At 48.1% G+C, this 16,896-nt stretch overlaps 1 protein-coding gene across 5 annotated transcripts; it reads right to left on the reverse strand.

Annotated features, from left to right (window-relative positions):
* Positions 1 to 884: 884 nt before the first annotated feature.
* On the reverse strand, positions 885 to 15,776 carry LOC127593299 (enhancer of polycomb homolog 1-like). Of its 5 annotated transcripts, none has more exons than XM_052054645.1 (14): positions 15,448 to 15,776; positions 14,484 to 14,598; positions 9,915 to 10,074; positions 9,547 to 9,692; positions 9,197 to 9,403; positions 8,929 to 9,077; positions 7,671 to 7,818; positions 6,919 to 7,077; positions 6,347 to 6,436; positions 6,079 to 6,227; positions 5,034 to 5,455; positions 3,498 to 3,929; positions 2,705 to 3,107; positions 885 to 2,271 (listed from the first exon to the last, which is right to left on the reverse strand). In XM_052054645.1, the coding sequence occupies exons 2-14, from the start codon at positions 14,586 to 14,588 to the stop codon at positions 2,199 to 2,201; spliced, it is 2,643 nt and encodes an 880-aa protein (XP_051910605.1). In that variant the 5' UTR covers positions 14,589 to 14,598; positions 15,448 to 15,776; the 3' UTR covers positions 885 to 2,198. The 5 variants fall into 5 exon arrangements, with proteins under 5 accessions (XP_051910605.1, XP_051910606.1, XP_051910607.1 ...); XM_052054646.1 differs by having other exon boundaries at positions 14,502 to 14,598; positions 15,448 to 15,775; XM_052054647.1 differs by lacking the exons at positions 14,484 to 14,598; positions 15,448 to 15,776 and adding an exon at positions 13,128 to 14,454 and having other exon boundaries at positions 3,498 to 3,636; positions 3,709 to 3,929.
* Between the last annotated feature and the right edge of the window lie 1,120 nt (positions 15,777 to 16,896).

The following is a 16,896-nucleotide window of genomic DNA, read 5'->3' on the forward strand; positions in this document are numbered from 1 at the left end:
GGTGGACCTCTTGAAAGCGCAATGACGATGCAGTTGCGCAACCTAGCGGTCAGGATGGCCAATTACAGTGTCAATTGAAGAATTTGGACCGTGTCCTGAGATGTTCCTGATATTCGGTCCCTATTTAGCTGTGACTCGGTGTAATTTGATCTTGAAAATTGGTGCTTTGTGTAAATAGTTCTGTACGTGGGATGGATAACCTCAAGGATGAATGCTTTGACTATTTGAATGAGGGGGTTGGGCGGAATATGAGCCCTATGCTGCAATTGCAGATGAAACGATTTCCCCCCCAAGTTTCATTTTTATGTGACATCCAAAAGTCCAATTGAGCTACACAAACAGTTTAGGATGCACAGTTAGATTTAGTATCGTAGATGCGCAGGAGGAAAGCAGGTTTGTGACCCAATGTGTAAAACAATGTTAATTTGTTTTTAAGTCCAATTGAACTACAGAAGCAGCTCACCTAACTTCCACCGTGGCATTTTAGTTCAAAGGCTATATTATCCTCAAAAAATGCTTTTTGTCCCAACTCTTAATGATATAGCAGGTTTCAGCAAGTAAAGATAGTTCTGTGATATTTTCAGCGCACTTCGGTTATATTAAGTTAAATCAAGGTGCCGAAAAAGGAGCTTGCAGTCCGCTTTAACCGCAAATGCACGTGCTACCTTCCATCGGGAAACGCTCAAGTCTGCTTCTGGAGCTGTTCAGAATTTAAAAAATAAAATGAAGTAGGACATTTCAAAATAGAACATACTCACCATACTCACCAAGCAATCAAGAGGATGAATGGAAAAAGTCGCTGTTATTTCAGGGTGAATTTTAAATCGGAAGAATTGAAGGAACAGGCTCATTGCTAATGCGGGACAGACAAACAAAAGAAATCAACATTGTAAGTCACATTTAATGCCCTGGGCTTTATTGTCTTATTTTATTTGGGAATTGTCACATTTTCTCTTTTTTTTTTCTTACATTTTTTTTCAGCTTCCAGGTGGGACAAGTAAACCCCAAGGACATCCCGCCAGCTGAGCCGGTGTTCAAGAACCACCCCCCAGCCCCTCCACAAAGCGCACAAGCACTACTAAGTAATGCTGCCTTTGTGCCGGACTCTTCACAGAAGAGAAGTCATAAAATTCCCCAAAGGAAGGCACCCAAAAAATACTTGTGGTTTTGTTGGCTTCAAAGCCATCTGGAGATTCTTTTGTTAGTTTCTCAAATAAAGAAAGAAAAAAAGGAGGGGGGGGGGGCTATGATCCCCTGATTTTGCTTTCTCCCCTCTTAAAAAACTGGAATGATGAAACACGTTCAGTCGCCTCCCTTATCGTCATCTATGCATCAAACAAACCAAACCGTGACATTTAAAAGCTTACAATCGAGTTGACCACAAGAACACAAAATAGAAAAATAACTCTTAATACAAAAAAATAAGTTGGTGGGATTTAACGACTCAAATGATATCAAAAGAAAACCGGGGCTTGTTGCATGAAATAATGGACGATCCCCCTTCCAACCCAAAATACAAAAAGCAGCATTGTCGTTATCAAAAAGCCATCGACGGAAAAGACAAAACCCCCACAAAAATAGTGCTTTTAAAACGAAGCAGCAAAGGCTTCTGGGAAGAGACGTCATCCCCGTTTGAATAGGCGCCGTTCAGCACATCCGACAGGTTGGGGTTGACAACGTAAGAAAGATGCACGGGAGCCTGCGGCCAGCTGACATGTATAAGAGCACAGGAAGCGAACAAAAGTACAGTGTACAAATAAAGAGTCCTCCACTCCCACCAAAAAAAAAAAAAAGTGTAAACACGGCACAATAAATAGATCAAAAGCAGCATCTCGCACCATGCATGTGATAAAACGTCTCTATACAACTCCCACACACAGACACACACACACCGTACTTTTTTTTTTTCCATTCTCTTTTTCGCTCCCAAGTGCAAAACATCACAAACGGACAGTTGTGTATTCAAGTGGTATGTACAAATAAGTCCTTACTGTACACATATGCACAATGTACACCACACGCATGTCTCTGAAAGGTAACAAAAAGAACAAAACACGTTTTTAAAAAGGACGACGTGGTGATCTGCCCGTCATCCTGGCAGTTCCTTTTTGACCCCCCCCCCCCCAAACCCCACCACCCCGACGCTACGATGCACAGCACCTGAAAACTCAAATCGATTCGGCTGCCCTCCGCCGCCATTACGTCACTTCCATGGCCACTGTGTTGTCCACGATGTTGTTCAGAGACGATTTGTCCTCCTCGCGCTTCTCCCTGCCCAGAACGCACAAAAAGGGGTTGACTTACATCCAGCTCATGACAAAATGAAACATGTAACATGTCTCGATTTAATTTCACCTCAGAGGACAGACTGGAATAAGATAACAATGATTACAATTTGCAATATGATTATATTACGATTCCAACGGGCAAGATTCACGTCCATTCAGATTCAGATGTTGGACCATTCTATTAAAATCAAATTCCGAGAACTTTAATTAGAATTCAAATGGCCTGGGTTTGATTATTTGTCAAAAGAGGGCCGCCCACGGTTCAAAATTGAAAAATTATATTATTTTAGATAGTAACTCCGGGGTCATCGGATTTTTAACCATTCATGTTGTTAAGCGACCTAAAAAAACTGATTCCACTACATAATGCCAAACAAATTTTAATTTTCTTCTAATATTTCCGATCTTGTCCTCACCTCGAGTTGATGTCCAATGATGGCGCGGCAGGGACTTTGGGCTTCTGCAGGGTGGTGGCGGCGGACAGTTTTAAGGCAGAGGGCGGCACGCCGGCCAGGCCGCGCGGCAGATGGCGCCCTGCCAGGTTGCCGGTCGACGGAACGCTCAGACAGATGTTGTTACCGATGAGGACCTGAGTGGCGGGGGCGGGGGCGGTGCCGGTCGGCGCGCATCCCAGCAGGCCGAGCGCCGCGTGGTTGCCCGGGGCGGCCGCCAGGGAGAGGGGGACGGCGTTGGCGGTGGGCGGAGGCGCGGCCGGATGGGGCGGGGGCTGCAGGAAAGCGGGGGCGGCCGCGGTGGGCGACGGGTGGCTGGGGTGAAGCGTTGTGGCCGTGCTGGACAGATGCAAACCTTTCAAGACACCTGGCGACAACAACCAACCAACAAACCGGCTTTAGAAGGAAGATACGTGCTAACGACGACGTTACTGACATTTTAGCTCCCTGTGAGCTAATGCCTTCTTTCTTCCGTATGATTTAAGCCTCTCAGAAAATATTGATTTTGTCAGGTAGTGACCTGCGGGTGGCTGTCGGGCCACCGTTTGTGTTGCACCCTGCGTAGATGGGGGAACCAAGTGGACAAAAATAATACCTGAACCTTTCTTGCACGTCATGCTATTTTTTGTCAGCGAACACAAAGTATAGATCGGTAGAATACTTGATTCAAAAATATTCAAGCGCTGCAGCCCGATATGTCAACAGCGACTTGAAAGCAAACCGAGATGACAAAAACTGCGCGGCGGTTGCAACAAACCTGCTCCCAGGACGCCATTGACTCCACTGGTCAGCACCAGCTCCTCTTTGGACTTGAAGGTCAAGAGCTGGTCGGCGGTGACCAGGGCCGAAGCCGCAAACTGAGCGCTGGCCTGGTCCAAGGTCTTGGACACCAGAACCTGAACGGACGGACAGCGGATCGTCTCACGAGTGCACGGACAATGCGTGGTACCTGGCGGGGATGTAGACACCTGACTGATGATCGGGGCGGCCCCGCTCAGGGAGTTGTAGGCGTGTTGGATTTGTTGCCGCTGCTGCTCCTTTTGCTCCTTGAGTCGCTGTTGCTGCTGCTGCTGCTGTTGCTGCTGTTGCTCCTTTTTGTGTTGCTGCTGATGTTGGCTCTGCTCCAGCTGCTGCTTCTGCATGACGGCCAGCTGCTCTTGGTGCTGCTGGTACTGCTCCGCCGTGAACACTGAAACGGGGCAAAAGAAGCGGAGAAAGTGGATGTTACTTTTCCGATAAGGCCGGCAAGCATGCAAAGAGTCGCGTTGGCGTCCGGTTGAACGCCTTCAGGCCTTTTTGGCTCAACTCCCGTTCAGCTCGTTTGTGGCCACGTCCCGGTTTGTTTGAAAAACAACCTCAACTGTATATTCTCAGCACCGCAATTTTCAAATGATAGCATTCACAGTACTCTTTCTACTACAGCCAGTGGGGCGTGCTTCCGCTTCTGCAAATGGAAATTGTGTCATTCATTCTTTCTGATGCAATGCGGAAAGCCATGAAAATCCTCTTTGGGAAAAACAGTCTTTGGACTGAGCAATTATAGAAATGGACTTCTGTTTGTTTTGACGGCGTGGGTGCCGCCTGATTCCAGTTTGACGAGCAGGATTTTAAAAAGCTGCACCAAGTACCAAGATGTAGCGACGACAAAAAAAAAAAACAGACAAGACCAAGATAAACGACAGCTCTCGCGGGAGCAGCTGCAAGTTGAACTAAAAGGCTTCCATTCATGGAAGAGCCGCTCTCCAGAGGTGCGCTCACATCAATGAATGAATCAATACATGAATGAATCACACGGACTCCATCTTTTGAGGTTGAGCTCCACGGCAGCACAATGATGAAAGGCTGAAAACCGACACCGAGCGGGTCGACCTCTTAGATATACCGTAGCGTAATAGAAAAACATCGACGTACGATGAAAGCTGTCATAGATCGTTAATTTTTGATCTCGGGCTACCCAGTAGATTATTTTCCTCCGCTTTGTAACATCGCGGTACTCATGAGTAGCAAAGGGAAAATGCACGTTTGGAAACCGAGCACCTTCACCGTCACACCTCCACCAAGTCCGGCGAAGAAAGATTGAAATAGCAAGAAATGTAAAGTTGAACGACTGTCCAGCTTACTGGAAACAAAGAGATGCAGTCAAAATGACGCAAGAAGATGACTCGGCAAGTGCCACGCGTGTCCTCGCTGTCCCCGAGAGAAAATGGTGACGGAACACATCAGCAACAAAACATGAGCGTTAAGAGTCGGTGTTAAAACAGAATCGACGATCGAATAAATAACATCCACTTACTTTTGCCAGGAACAGCCGGACCAGTGCGGTTCTGTGGGAAGGATCCTCCAGACAGGTTCCGAGTTAGTCCCGATATGGCCCGACTAAAATCCCCAAATCCTTTCAGAGATGAGACCCCCGTTCCCCAAGCGTGCTGGGATAGCGTCCGCGGTCGGAAATGCCTCCAGCGGCATGATTTTATGTTCAAAAGAATCCGATTGAGGTCCACGGTCACGGTGGGCGACAAAGACGAGGAGGAGGAGGAGGAGGGGGAGGGAAGCGGGCGGGAGGAGCCGGTGGGGTCCGAGGTATTGGTTTCTGAGGTACTGGAGTTGCGGAGTGGCAAGCCTGGAAGCGGCGAGGAGAGCGAGTCGAGCTGCGGGTCCGAGTCCAAGTACTGACAGACGGCGTCGAGGTCGGCGTGCGCACGATCCAACAAGAACCTGGAAACGGCCAAAGACACAGCGTGACCCTTTTGCAAACGTGCGGGGAAGAACACTGGACACGCGTGTACGGTCGGGTCACTAACAGCATGCGTCCCCACTTTTCAGACTATGAACTGAGAAGAGACTTTGGACAAACACACGTCAAGAAGTAATTTTGCTTTGCCTTGCTGGCATGAAACACTCGGCAGCCCCACGGCCAGACGCCGCCGCGCGTGTCATCTGCGTAACTACAAGGTGACATGAGACAAACGCGGCGGGAGTGGGGGGGGGGGGGGGGGGGGGCTGGTAGCGGAGCGGGAACGGAGTCAACACTTCGGCAAGCGGCTTGATGTTCAGATGTGTCAAAAGGCTGGCTGGTGAGAAGCCGGCGTGCCGCTAACATCCAGAGCAGCTGCTTCTGCAGCACGCGCTATCATTTCCCCTGCTCGTTCAGCATTAAAAGAACATTTGCCCCCCCTCCACCCCCAACACGCACCTCAGAGAAGATCCTTGAGCCGAGTTAAATGCATATTAAAATTGTAGGGGGCCTGCCGCTGGCTCAAAAACCTCAGCCGCATTAAGCTAGCTAGCTTGGTGTCAAACCCGGGAAGCGCCTCGTGACTGTGCGTTTCTCCACTCACCTGCCCCCTCGGCCCACGCGGCGTCGCGCCAGACCCACGCAGCGCTGCGGCGTGTTTAGGGAGGTCAGGCAGTAACGGAAGCGCGGGTGACCCAGGCCGCCCTCCAGCGGGCTGACCCACGGCCAGCTGCCGCTCTGGCCGGGACTCGCCTGCAGAGACGGAGGGGGGGGGGGGGGGGGGGGGGGAGTCATCACAGTGCTTCAGACTAATGGGCGCGACATTAAAAATAGAAGCGCAGGAAAGGGAGAGCGAGCGAGAAAGCACTCACAGCGTAGTAATGGCAGCCGGCCTTCCTCCTAAATGCGTAGCAACCATCTGGGTCATTCTCCTCTTCCGCCTCCGAGGAACCTGAATGAATCTGTACAATGGACGAAACACAAATCAAGCAATAAAAACACTGGCGCGAAAATGAGCTCAGCCGGCTCAATGTTGATGATTACAGAGCGAGCGTGGCCGGATGCTTTGTTTGTTTTGTTTGCCCAAACAAAGACGCTTTTTGAGTCCCCCGGAAACCCAGCGCACATTTTCGTAAACAGAAAAGACAATTTCGACTCGTCAACACACCAAGTTCGAATTTCCGTCGCTATTCAAGATTTGAAGACAATTTCAAGTCTACAATCGAAAGGGTGGGGGGGCCTTTGTCAACACTGAAGGCAATTTGGACTGCTCAACAATCTGAATGAATCTTTTTTTAAGAGCAATGTTTCTCCAGTATCTTCAAACAAAAACAATGATACCGAACACAATTTTCAAATCGCAAAGGCTGCAATTTAGACAATAATCCAAAGAATAAAAAAAACTCTTGACTCTCTTTCTTTCTCTTTCTTGACTTGGTTTTACCTGTGACAAGGGTTCGTCGTCGGAGCTGGGAAAGTCATACTGGTTGAGGTCCTTGAGATTGAACACCGAGGGTCCCGCGTGATGGGGCGCTGACTGAGGGGGGATCTTGGGCTTCTTTTCATACTTCCTTTTGGTTCGCACAACCTCCGTCTTCTCCTGCTGGGGGTGATGGGGGGGGGGAAGGAGAGAGAGATAAATGAGGGGGGTGGGCAAGTTGGAGGAGACGTTTTTGGACTGAGTGAGGAAGAGCGCCATTGATATGCAGATGGCAACACGTGCCAGATGCCGTCGCCAACGAGCCAGATGGCCGTCCTGTCCCCCCCTCTCCCCCCGCCATAAACCATCCTTGCTCCCGCTCACCCCTCATGGAACACCTTCCCCCACCCCCAGACTGAGCACACTCAAGCAAGAATTAGTCAGATCCGTTTTCAGCTGTGAGGACGTGAAATGACAGCAAAGAAGCCACTCAACGGCAACTAAGGGGAGGCAAAAGGCATCTGTGAAACAAAAAGCTGAGGAGATTGGGGGGGGGGGGGGGGCACGGTGGCAGACGGGCTTGTTGGTCACGAGAGCTAATTGAGTCATAATGACGACGGATGACACAAGAGCAACTATAAAGCGGTGTAATGAGGTGTTGCGACACCCAAACAGACGCAATCCCAGCTCTCGATCAAATATTTTGGGTCCACAGAATTAACACGCTGCCACGGAACCATCCAAAAGGGGGCGGCGTGCTTGTTTTGCTTTTTTACCTTCTTGTAGTCCTTCATGTCCAAGTGGTCCTGGTGTCGGTACTGGTTGGCACTGGGAATAATGGGGATGGTGTAGACGGGCTTCACCAGAGCCTGCTGGGCCAGCGCCTCTGCCATCACCTCGCTGCCAAAGTCAGGCATGGTGTTTCTGTTTGGGGAATGAACGACCGGGATCAAATAAATGACTCCACACCAGCGACCGAGCCGTGTCGCGGAGGAAAAACTAAACAAAACAGGAAAAGACACCCCACAGAACTATGTCCAGAACTGCCCGTGTTAACGTTTTCAACTGTAAATAGACGACAAACTATGAGCCAAAAGACTTATTTACCGAACAAATTTACAATGACAACCTGGCCTTTAGTAACAGTTCACAACATTTTTTATCACCCATTTATTATTTTTTTTAAAAGGCTGATAAATGATTAAAAAATAAAAAAATGCACTAGAAGTGGGCGTCGTGTACATGTGCCAAAGACTTCGGCAAACTACCATTAACATGTTCCGATAAGCTTGTTTTATCTCTCAGTCCAGTGGGGGTCAGTTCAACAGACATCCCTATTTGTAAGCGTCAGACTACTCGATCAAACACTATCAGAATCAGAATCAGAATCATCTTTATTGGCCAAGTATGTAGAACACACAAGGAATTTGTCTCCGGTATAACCCTATTCTGCAGACACGCTCAAAAGTACAAAACCCGGAAGAGAACTCCAGGCACCAATTACAGCACTTTTTTTTTGCTGCAAAACCACGTTTCCTCCAACACTCGAGATCGACACTTTGCGACCGACGCCGTGCTGCTCGCTTTGCACCCGGGCCTCTCGACATCGGCGCCGGCAAACGGCGCGAACCAACACAAGTGCGGAGAGAGAGCGTCAACGCTGGCGACCGTGCAACCGAGACGGGCGGATAAGAAGCGGAAATTGAAATGTCATGACAAATCAAAAAGGCACTTCAAGGAGAGGGCTCCAATTTGCGCTCACGGTTTGGGCAGGAAATTCATTCCGTTTGGGGTGTCGTGTTGGGGTGGATAACGGGGGCTCCGCTTTGCGGGGCGAGGAAAAAGTCCGTGCGACAAGGTTAGAGCATTAAAAAAAATAAGGGGGGGGGGGTAGCTGTAAAGCACCTTCAAGAGGCAGTCTTCCTAATATGAAAGCACAACGCAGGGCCAGTCAAAGCAATGCACAAAGTTGCATGGAACGATTTTTTTTCAGGGGGTGGGGGGGGGGAGGCAGTAACGGCAGGTGTGTCTCACCGCTTCTCTACAACCTCCAGCGTGAGGTGCAGCATTTCCCGCTTGCTCTTCTCCCTCCTCTTGATCATCTCCAGGATGGTGACGGCGCGGCTCAGGTCCCTGCGAAGCTTCAGCATCTTCTCGTATGACGCCTCGTCATTCTTGCGGTTCTGAAAATGGCAACATCCATTTTTTTTCTCCCCCGCACCACTCCGTCACGTTCAGTTGCGACAACATGGGGGGGTGGGGGGGGGGGGGGGAGAGACTCCCGACATGTATGTAAGCCGACCTTCCGAGTCTGCATCTTCTCCGTCCGTCTGCGAAAGGCCACGTAGGGGTCGCTGGTGCTCGAGCCGTCCCGCTTTTCCTGCTTGATGTTGGAGACGAAGGTTCCAAACTTGCACGTCTTCCGCTTGCGGCTCCAGTAGTCAAACACCTCCTTGATCAGTTCGTCGTCCTCCTTCAGCAGCAGCTTGGCCTCTTGGAGACTGACAAACTACAAAGAAACGAGATCATATACATATATGTATTAATTAAGGCCTGGAGTGAAACGCTCCCCCCCCCCCCACACACACACACAAAAACGGAATTGAGCTGCAGTGTGAGCAATCAGCGCTCGTGCATTTTGATGAGCTTTACCTGCTGTCCGCTGCCTTTCTCCAGGCGGTCGATCATCTCTTCAAACTGCAGTGCTGTGATTTCCATTTTCTTCTTTAGCTTATTCACAAAAGTCTCGTCCCCCGAATCGAGGTCGTAGTCCGGCTGCTCCGTGTCCAAACCGAAAGCTGCGGCGAGACGAGAGAGGAGGAGACTGTGAGTGGCGAAATCAAGACGTAAGTTGTAACCGAGACACCCATTCACGCCACGTCATTCGAGAGATGACGGATTCACTCCCCAGAAAAGCGATTTCGCTTGACAGAACGCGTTTGGGATTTGCCGACGGTGGGCGTAAAGCAGCGGCGCGGCAGCTTCTTACAAAAACGATTACCGCGACGACGACGACTCACGCTGTATGTGAATAAGCTGCTTTGGCATTTTGAACTCCCCGGGGTAGAGCGACTCGTAGTGCGTGATGTTGCGTTCGGCCTCGGGCACGGGGATGACCATGTTGTCCCGCTTCTCGCCGTAGACCTGCTGCGCCGAGATGGCCCGTTGGAGATGGTGCTCCTGCCAGACGACGGGAGACACGAGCCGTTAACGCCGTTTCGATCGTGACGTCGCACGAACCTGGATGAGGAACGTCTCAAAAGCAGATGCAAGCTTATTAAAATAAGAAACATAAACTGATGTCTACAAGCAACAAACAAAACAAACGATGCCACTCATCAATATGAGTTCAAGTGAAGCTTCTCCTCACCATGCCAGGACTTGGAACAGGACGCAACAGATGGCTGATACAGTTACGGCTTGTTCTCTCAACTTTTTTTTTTTTTTGACAGAGCTCCCACTCGTTTTGACAGGCTACAACATTTTTACAGCCACATTTCCTTGGCCGGCATCTATAAAGTGGGTCAGCCAAACATGGCAAAAATGGCGTCACAGAAATATAGCCAAGATGCTGACAAGTATTTTTTTTTTTTAATCGTCAAGATATTGTCCTCATCAATAAGGGGCCACTTTGTTTAACATCTAGAAATTACAAATCAAACTATCACTCAAATATTTGCAACGCCATCAGGTTGCAGCTCAATTAAAACACAACGCCATTTCTGACAACAAATGAAACCAAAAGCCACAACGTATGCCAACTTCCAAAAGTCATGGTTTCAAATCCGCAAAAACGTTTGCATCCATTTAGTTTTTTTTTAAAGTCATGATTGCAGGAGAACTGACAAGATGTATCGTTATAATTTTACTCAAGGTTTTCATACCACTCAACTTGGATTTTCTCAATACATGCCAATTGCAACACTGTTCTGCCTCTTGGGAACAGTTCACAAGCACAATTTGCAACTATTTGGCAAGAACGTAATCAATGCTATGGTGACTGAAAACAAAAGTGAACAAAGAAGGTGTCTGCAACTCAAAACGGAAAAATAATGACAAAACACCTTTTGGTAACACACAATCTAGTCCAATAATCACAAATCTGCCACTGCAGTGAACATAAAAGGGCAGTCTGCGAACAAAATGTTCTGTGAACAAGCTTCATTTTCTGACAGGGCCACAAAGTTGCATAGAGTCCGAAAGGAAGAGGGGGGGGGGGGGGAGCACTTTCTTATAATTAAATGTTCCAAAGCAAAAGAAAATGCCTTCCAAAAAAATAAAAAATAAATAAAAATAAGGGTTCCTAAAGCAACCAAAGAGTTGCCTCCAGCATGCGTTTTTAGGAAAGTCGTTTATGATTGCCTGAGCTGCGAAGTGAATCAAGGCATCAAGGCCACATTGGATAACTAGAACATTCGTTCTCATTTATGTATTAAAAAAAGCGAAGTTTGTGCCTGCTGAACATACCCTTGCTTCCGTTTATCAACACAGGTGTGTTACTGATCAGTGCATGTTCAGCGGCCAACATGCGGTCAGGCAAGTCCACTCCCAGAGTTCTACTGACCCTGCGGTGGATGTAGGTCATGGAGTTAAGCCACGCCGCCTGTAGTAAAACAGCCCTCTATCTCTTTTGTCACTCGGTTATGTAATGCCGCTAGGGGAGGTGGGGGCTGAGGGGCGCGACAGGAGAGGGGCTGGATTTCTGCTGACTTGGCGGCCCCGTCTGTGTTTTCCCTGACGTTTGTGTCTGCCGCACAGCATCACAGATGGGCTCGCCTGCTGATGAGCTCTGGGACTAGAGTGTGGCAGTGGAGCGGGGGACACGGGAGGGTTTCAAATACAACCGCAATGAATGCACTTCAAGCTCCAGCTAATTTAAATGAATATGGATTGTAAAGATGACTTGCCTCGCCATTAAAAAAAAAAAAGCCCAAAGTTATTCATAAATGTGGAACATATGCAATATTTTGACCAAAAAGATGGAATCTCATCAACCGGCAAACACTTGTAAATGTAGTCAATTTGGTTTTCTTTATTTGGTCACGGTTTTCAGAAGGTTGACCAACGGTGAAGAACCATTTGGAACATATTTGCAATGTTTTACTTATCTTGACAATAAACCCCCCAAAATTGAATACTCGATGAGATACCATCTCATGGGATCACAATTGCAAATTTTGTGTCCTATCTTGAGCAGGTACCGTGTTTTATGCCTGAAACGATCAAGACTCAACCCAGCAGCCAATCAAAACATGCAGAGCGCTTGGAACGTCAAGGTGTCTACAGTTGCATGAACAGACGAGAGTTGAGAAAACAGGAGGAACTTTACACATTAAAAGAAATACAAGCTCAATAATTCTACAGTTCTTTAATTATTTTAAACTCCATTTAGAGCGGATTTGTTTGCTTAACTTTAATGGGGCAAGTGACTCCCATTACAGTTAAGACCATACATGACCTTGAATTTAGTATCAATTGAATTAAGTGTAGTTACTTTAAACACACCTCGTTCATATAACGTGTGAAGCACCATTAAGTCTACTAACTTTACGAAAAAAATATACAAAACCAACCAATTCAGGGGATGATTTTAAAAAAATTCCACAACTGAGTTGAAAAGTCGCTAAAATAATTGCGGCCCAATGGCGTTAGCTACAATGATGTAGTTAGCAAGCGACAATGTGCTGCCCTCCACGTGCACTGATTCAAAAGTGAAACTGGATTCAATCATCCCCGAGCCGGCACCGACAAGGCGGCGTAACGACGCACATGGCCGCCTCGAGAGCTGTCAACTCCGCCGACAACAGCTGTCAAAAGCCGGCGGAGGCTCAGCGTCTCCCCCTGGCCTTCGCACGCGGAAGGTACACCGCGGCCTTGCGGACTAGCCCAAACAGCCCGCCCGCGGAAAGTCAACAAAATGGTGGAACCGATACACGTCACGTGACTTCTTTGTGCGCTCCCCCGCATTTTGTGGCGGACCGAGCGGGCGCGACGCGGCCAACCGGCGGCGTCTCGACCGCTCAAGTCCCCGCGACGACGCCCGCGTTGCAGCGAGGCCTCTATGCGACGAATTGGCCGAGAATCCGTCGTCGTGTGCTCGGCAAGCGCAGACGCGGTAGCCATTTTGAGCGAGCCTGCGCAGGCAGCGTAGAGGCTGGGTTGTTGCCGCCAGGTGGGGGGAGGAAAAAAAACGTCGCCGAGACTCCACCGGGCCGCTGAAAAAAAAAACATACCGATTCCTCCTCCTTTTCCATCCCGGTCGGCATCTGCGGCACTGCCCGGTTGATCGAAGCATATTCGTGCAAGTCCGGTAAATCCTCGCAGCGGAAGACTGGCAGGGGCTTACTAGCATCCAGCGCCCGCGCCCGAAACGACAATTTATTCATTTTTTTACACTTATATTAGCCAATGCAGCATTAATCTAGTCTATCTGCGAGGAATCCTGCCTCTAGTTATCATTGATGGATCCGGGACGGTCTCTTTGAGCGGGCCGTTCGATCGGGGCTTGGCTGGGGTGCGTAGTGACGCGAGCAGAGCCGGGCGGGCCCGCGTCTCGGCGGCTGTGTGTCGGTGTGCTTTCCTCTGGCGCTCCGCTCACCCTCCCCGGTTCAATGCGCCATGGCCAACATGGCGGACATTAGGAACTCGTGCAGCGCTCGCTCGCTCGGCTGCCTGCGCGCGGCCCAACCCCCTCCATCGCTTCAACAGCCATTCCCACGCAGCTTGGCACGCGTGCGCGCTCCACACAACCGGCCGTGGGGTCCGCGGAGAAGAGGAGGGGGGAACCGGGGAACGCCAACGACTGGGACGGAGGAGGGGGAACTTTGCTCCAACATAAATACATTTTAATCCCAATTTAGTGATTTATACTGGGGTTGGACAAACTTTTATTACAGAACTAAATGCTAATACATATAAATAGTCGATGGAAATGACGTAAAACGGTTTAATATAATGCATTCAATCAGTTCGACAATTTAAAAAAAACCCTTCAAATTAGAGTCAAACTATTTCTCCTCATTTTATTCCCATTTCGTATTCCACCCCTTTGATTTGTTGGCAAGTTTCATTTAACAATATCAACCAATTTTTGGCCAGGGCCAAAATTTCAAGATGTCAACAGCTCAAATTTTTTTGTCACGTTTCAAACACAGACACCAAAAACTTGCCTTAACTAGCACATATGGAAGATTATTGGTGAGAAAAGCAGTGTGGTCAGTACAATAGCAGTCAATTGTTTGTTACGGGGATTTTAGTGGCATGTTCAGTGCTCATCTATTCCCCCCTCTGAAAATTCCTCAAATATTAAACTTAAATGAGATCAATACTTGCAATGTATACGCTTCAAGCACTGGATGAATAAATCTGACATAACCTACCTTGAAATCATTTCTCATAGTAGCAGAACCTTTGGCCACTTTCAGATTATTCAAACAAGTATGCCATTGTATCATCTCATGACACAACACCAAGAACATTGATAGGACAATTAAAAAAAACATTGCTACTCAACACAAGCTGAAACGTTTGCAACGATTCCACAGATAGAGAGTAGAACCCCAAAGTGAAAATATGGAACAGCATTTAACCTGAGATTCCTTGTTTACATTCCGGAAGCATCCAGAGAGGAAGAGTACCAGGCGAACCATCATCCATTTGCAGGAAAAGTCACACCGTGGCCATGTGTGAGGCATCCAGCACAACCTAGAGCAGTTGGTGGTGAAAACAACACGTCATCGGTAATTTTCAAGAAATCAAAAACACACCATCTGGCTTGAGTTACATCACATACATCGTCCTGTGTCCTATGTGTTGTGTTATTTTTGTTATTTTGACTTCAAACTGGCGACGCGAGAGTGGCTGCCTTTCCAGCAGCTCCTATATTTTGTTGTTCTACTTCTTTTCATAACTTTGTTGCTGTGAATTGGGAATTTCTCCATTGCGAGACTAATCAAGGTTTTCTTATGTTATCTTATACCATTGCCTAAAAACACCACCACCCCAAAATCATGCTCAACTGCGAATTTCACAACACACACAAAAGTTCTAAAGATTGTTTATTGGGTACTGTTTAATGACTGGTATCAGGTGTATCGATAGGATATTTCAATCGTGCAAATTTAAAGAGTCAAGAATAAAGCGTTTTTGTTTACTTGAGTTGAACAACTGTGACGCAAACAACGGTGATTCGTCGTGTTTATTGTACATGTAAAAACAAACTACTATTTCATTAGGAACACGATGCGTCCAAGTTAAAATGCAAGTCGAGGAACTTCTACTACAATACACATTTTTTTGAGTGAAAGCGGACAAGCAATGGAAAAAGAAATGAATGCAAAGAGGACACTTTAGGGACTCACTTGTCGGTCACAGCTGTTTACACAGGGCTAACATTAGCCTAGCCTAGCCGCCTGTTTAGCAAGCCTGACCCTGCGCCATTACAGTATCAGCACTTTGCCAACTCGCACCTAACGTGCCCTCGAAGCACAGTCGTGCCACCTGGATTATCCTCGGCCACACACCGGCCATCGCGAGGTCGTTGTGCCAACATACCGAGTCGTGGAGCAAAGTCCCCGGACTGGAGGAGGAGGATGATGATGACAGTTTTTCTTGTGGTTGACATACTGCTAGCCCAATGCTAACAGTGGTTAGCTCCCCCGCAGGTCGCCTCGGAATGGGAAATAAAAATATCCTCGTGAGATTTTTCTGGAATAAAATGTGCAAGGTGCTAGTAGTTGACAGCAAGGCTTGTGTTGTAAGGCGAGGAATTGGCGAAAGGGGCAGTATTGTCAGCTTCGCGACAAACTTGCAACGCTTTCCGAGGTTACTTCGACAAACATCCACAAAGTCTCCAGCAGGCAGAGATTTGATTAACAGCGGAAACCGCCAATCATGAGAGTGGACGGCTAAGACGCGGAGCTCATTGGTACCCTAGCCCCCGCCCACCCAGTGTCATACGGTTATAGATTCCGTGCTTATGATGAACTGTTAGCAATATTAGCGTGTTGGCCAATAACGGGGTTAAATGTTAAATCAATAAATAAAACAAAGACAAGGAAAGTACAATGGTACAACGTCGAATGAGTAAATGTGCAAAAACATCTGCATTTGTTGACAGCTGTGGAAAAACACCCAACAGGGAAAACAATAATAATCTCAGAATCACTACTTGATTTCTCCACTAGGAGGAAGTGGAGAGCCACATGATGCTAAAGCACCCCCTTGGCTTCCAATCAACATTGCCATGCACACTGCAGCGTGACTCCTACCTCGCAAGGAAGTAAGAACATAAATCAAAGTTCATGTCATCCTCCAAAAAGCTACACTACACTCCTGCAATAACCTGAAAGGTAATAATCAGCGAGAGCTTGGCTGGAGCCACACATGGCCTCTGGAGAGCTAAGTGTTCGTGCCGCTTGCGTTTGTATTCAGGCAAGGGAAGGAATGAGGCACGACGAGATCGAATACACACATCAAAAGAGGAAGAATAATGCATCCGCAACCATTTGCCTCCCCGACAAACAACCACTTCGATCGACTCGCCCTTGTTTGAGTGCGAGTCACCACGGCGATGCCGTTTGAAATCTGGATGAGGCTTGATTCATTCACTCCCCGGCACACAACTCAACTGGCTGTCACGACTCGCCGTCTGCCGCTTTTATTCTTCCCTCTTGGGGTGGATTTGTTTGGGACTCGGCCGGCTGCCTCTGGTGCAGAAGCAGGCACGCCCCCGAGGATGCTGGCCGGCTGTTTCCATGGCAACGGCAGCCTCACGCCCAACAACAACAGGAGTCGCGCAGCAATCCTCCGACCGATAAAATGAATTATTCCTGCTCTCCATATCAATAACCTTTGACGGACGCATGGGTTATGACAGTATTTTCCAACCTTGATTGACAGAACATTTTAGAAAAATCTAAAGGGGCAACACCACCAAACAACACTGTCACACAAAGTCTAGTTGATGCTCCTCAACTCACTTCAATGTTGTGATTTGGTACA

Source organism: Hippocampus zosterae, chromosome 20, assembly GCF_025434085.1.
Source record: "Hippocampus zosterae strain Florida chromosome 20, ASM2543408v3, whole genome shotgun sequence".
Classification (NCBI taxonomy): domain Eukaryota; kingdom Metazoa; phylum Chordata; class Actinopteri; order Syngnathiformes; family Syngnathidae; genus Hippocampus; species Hippocampus zosterae.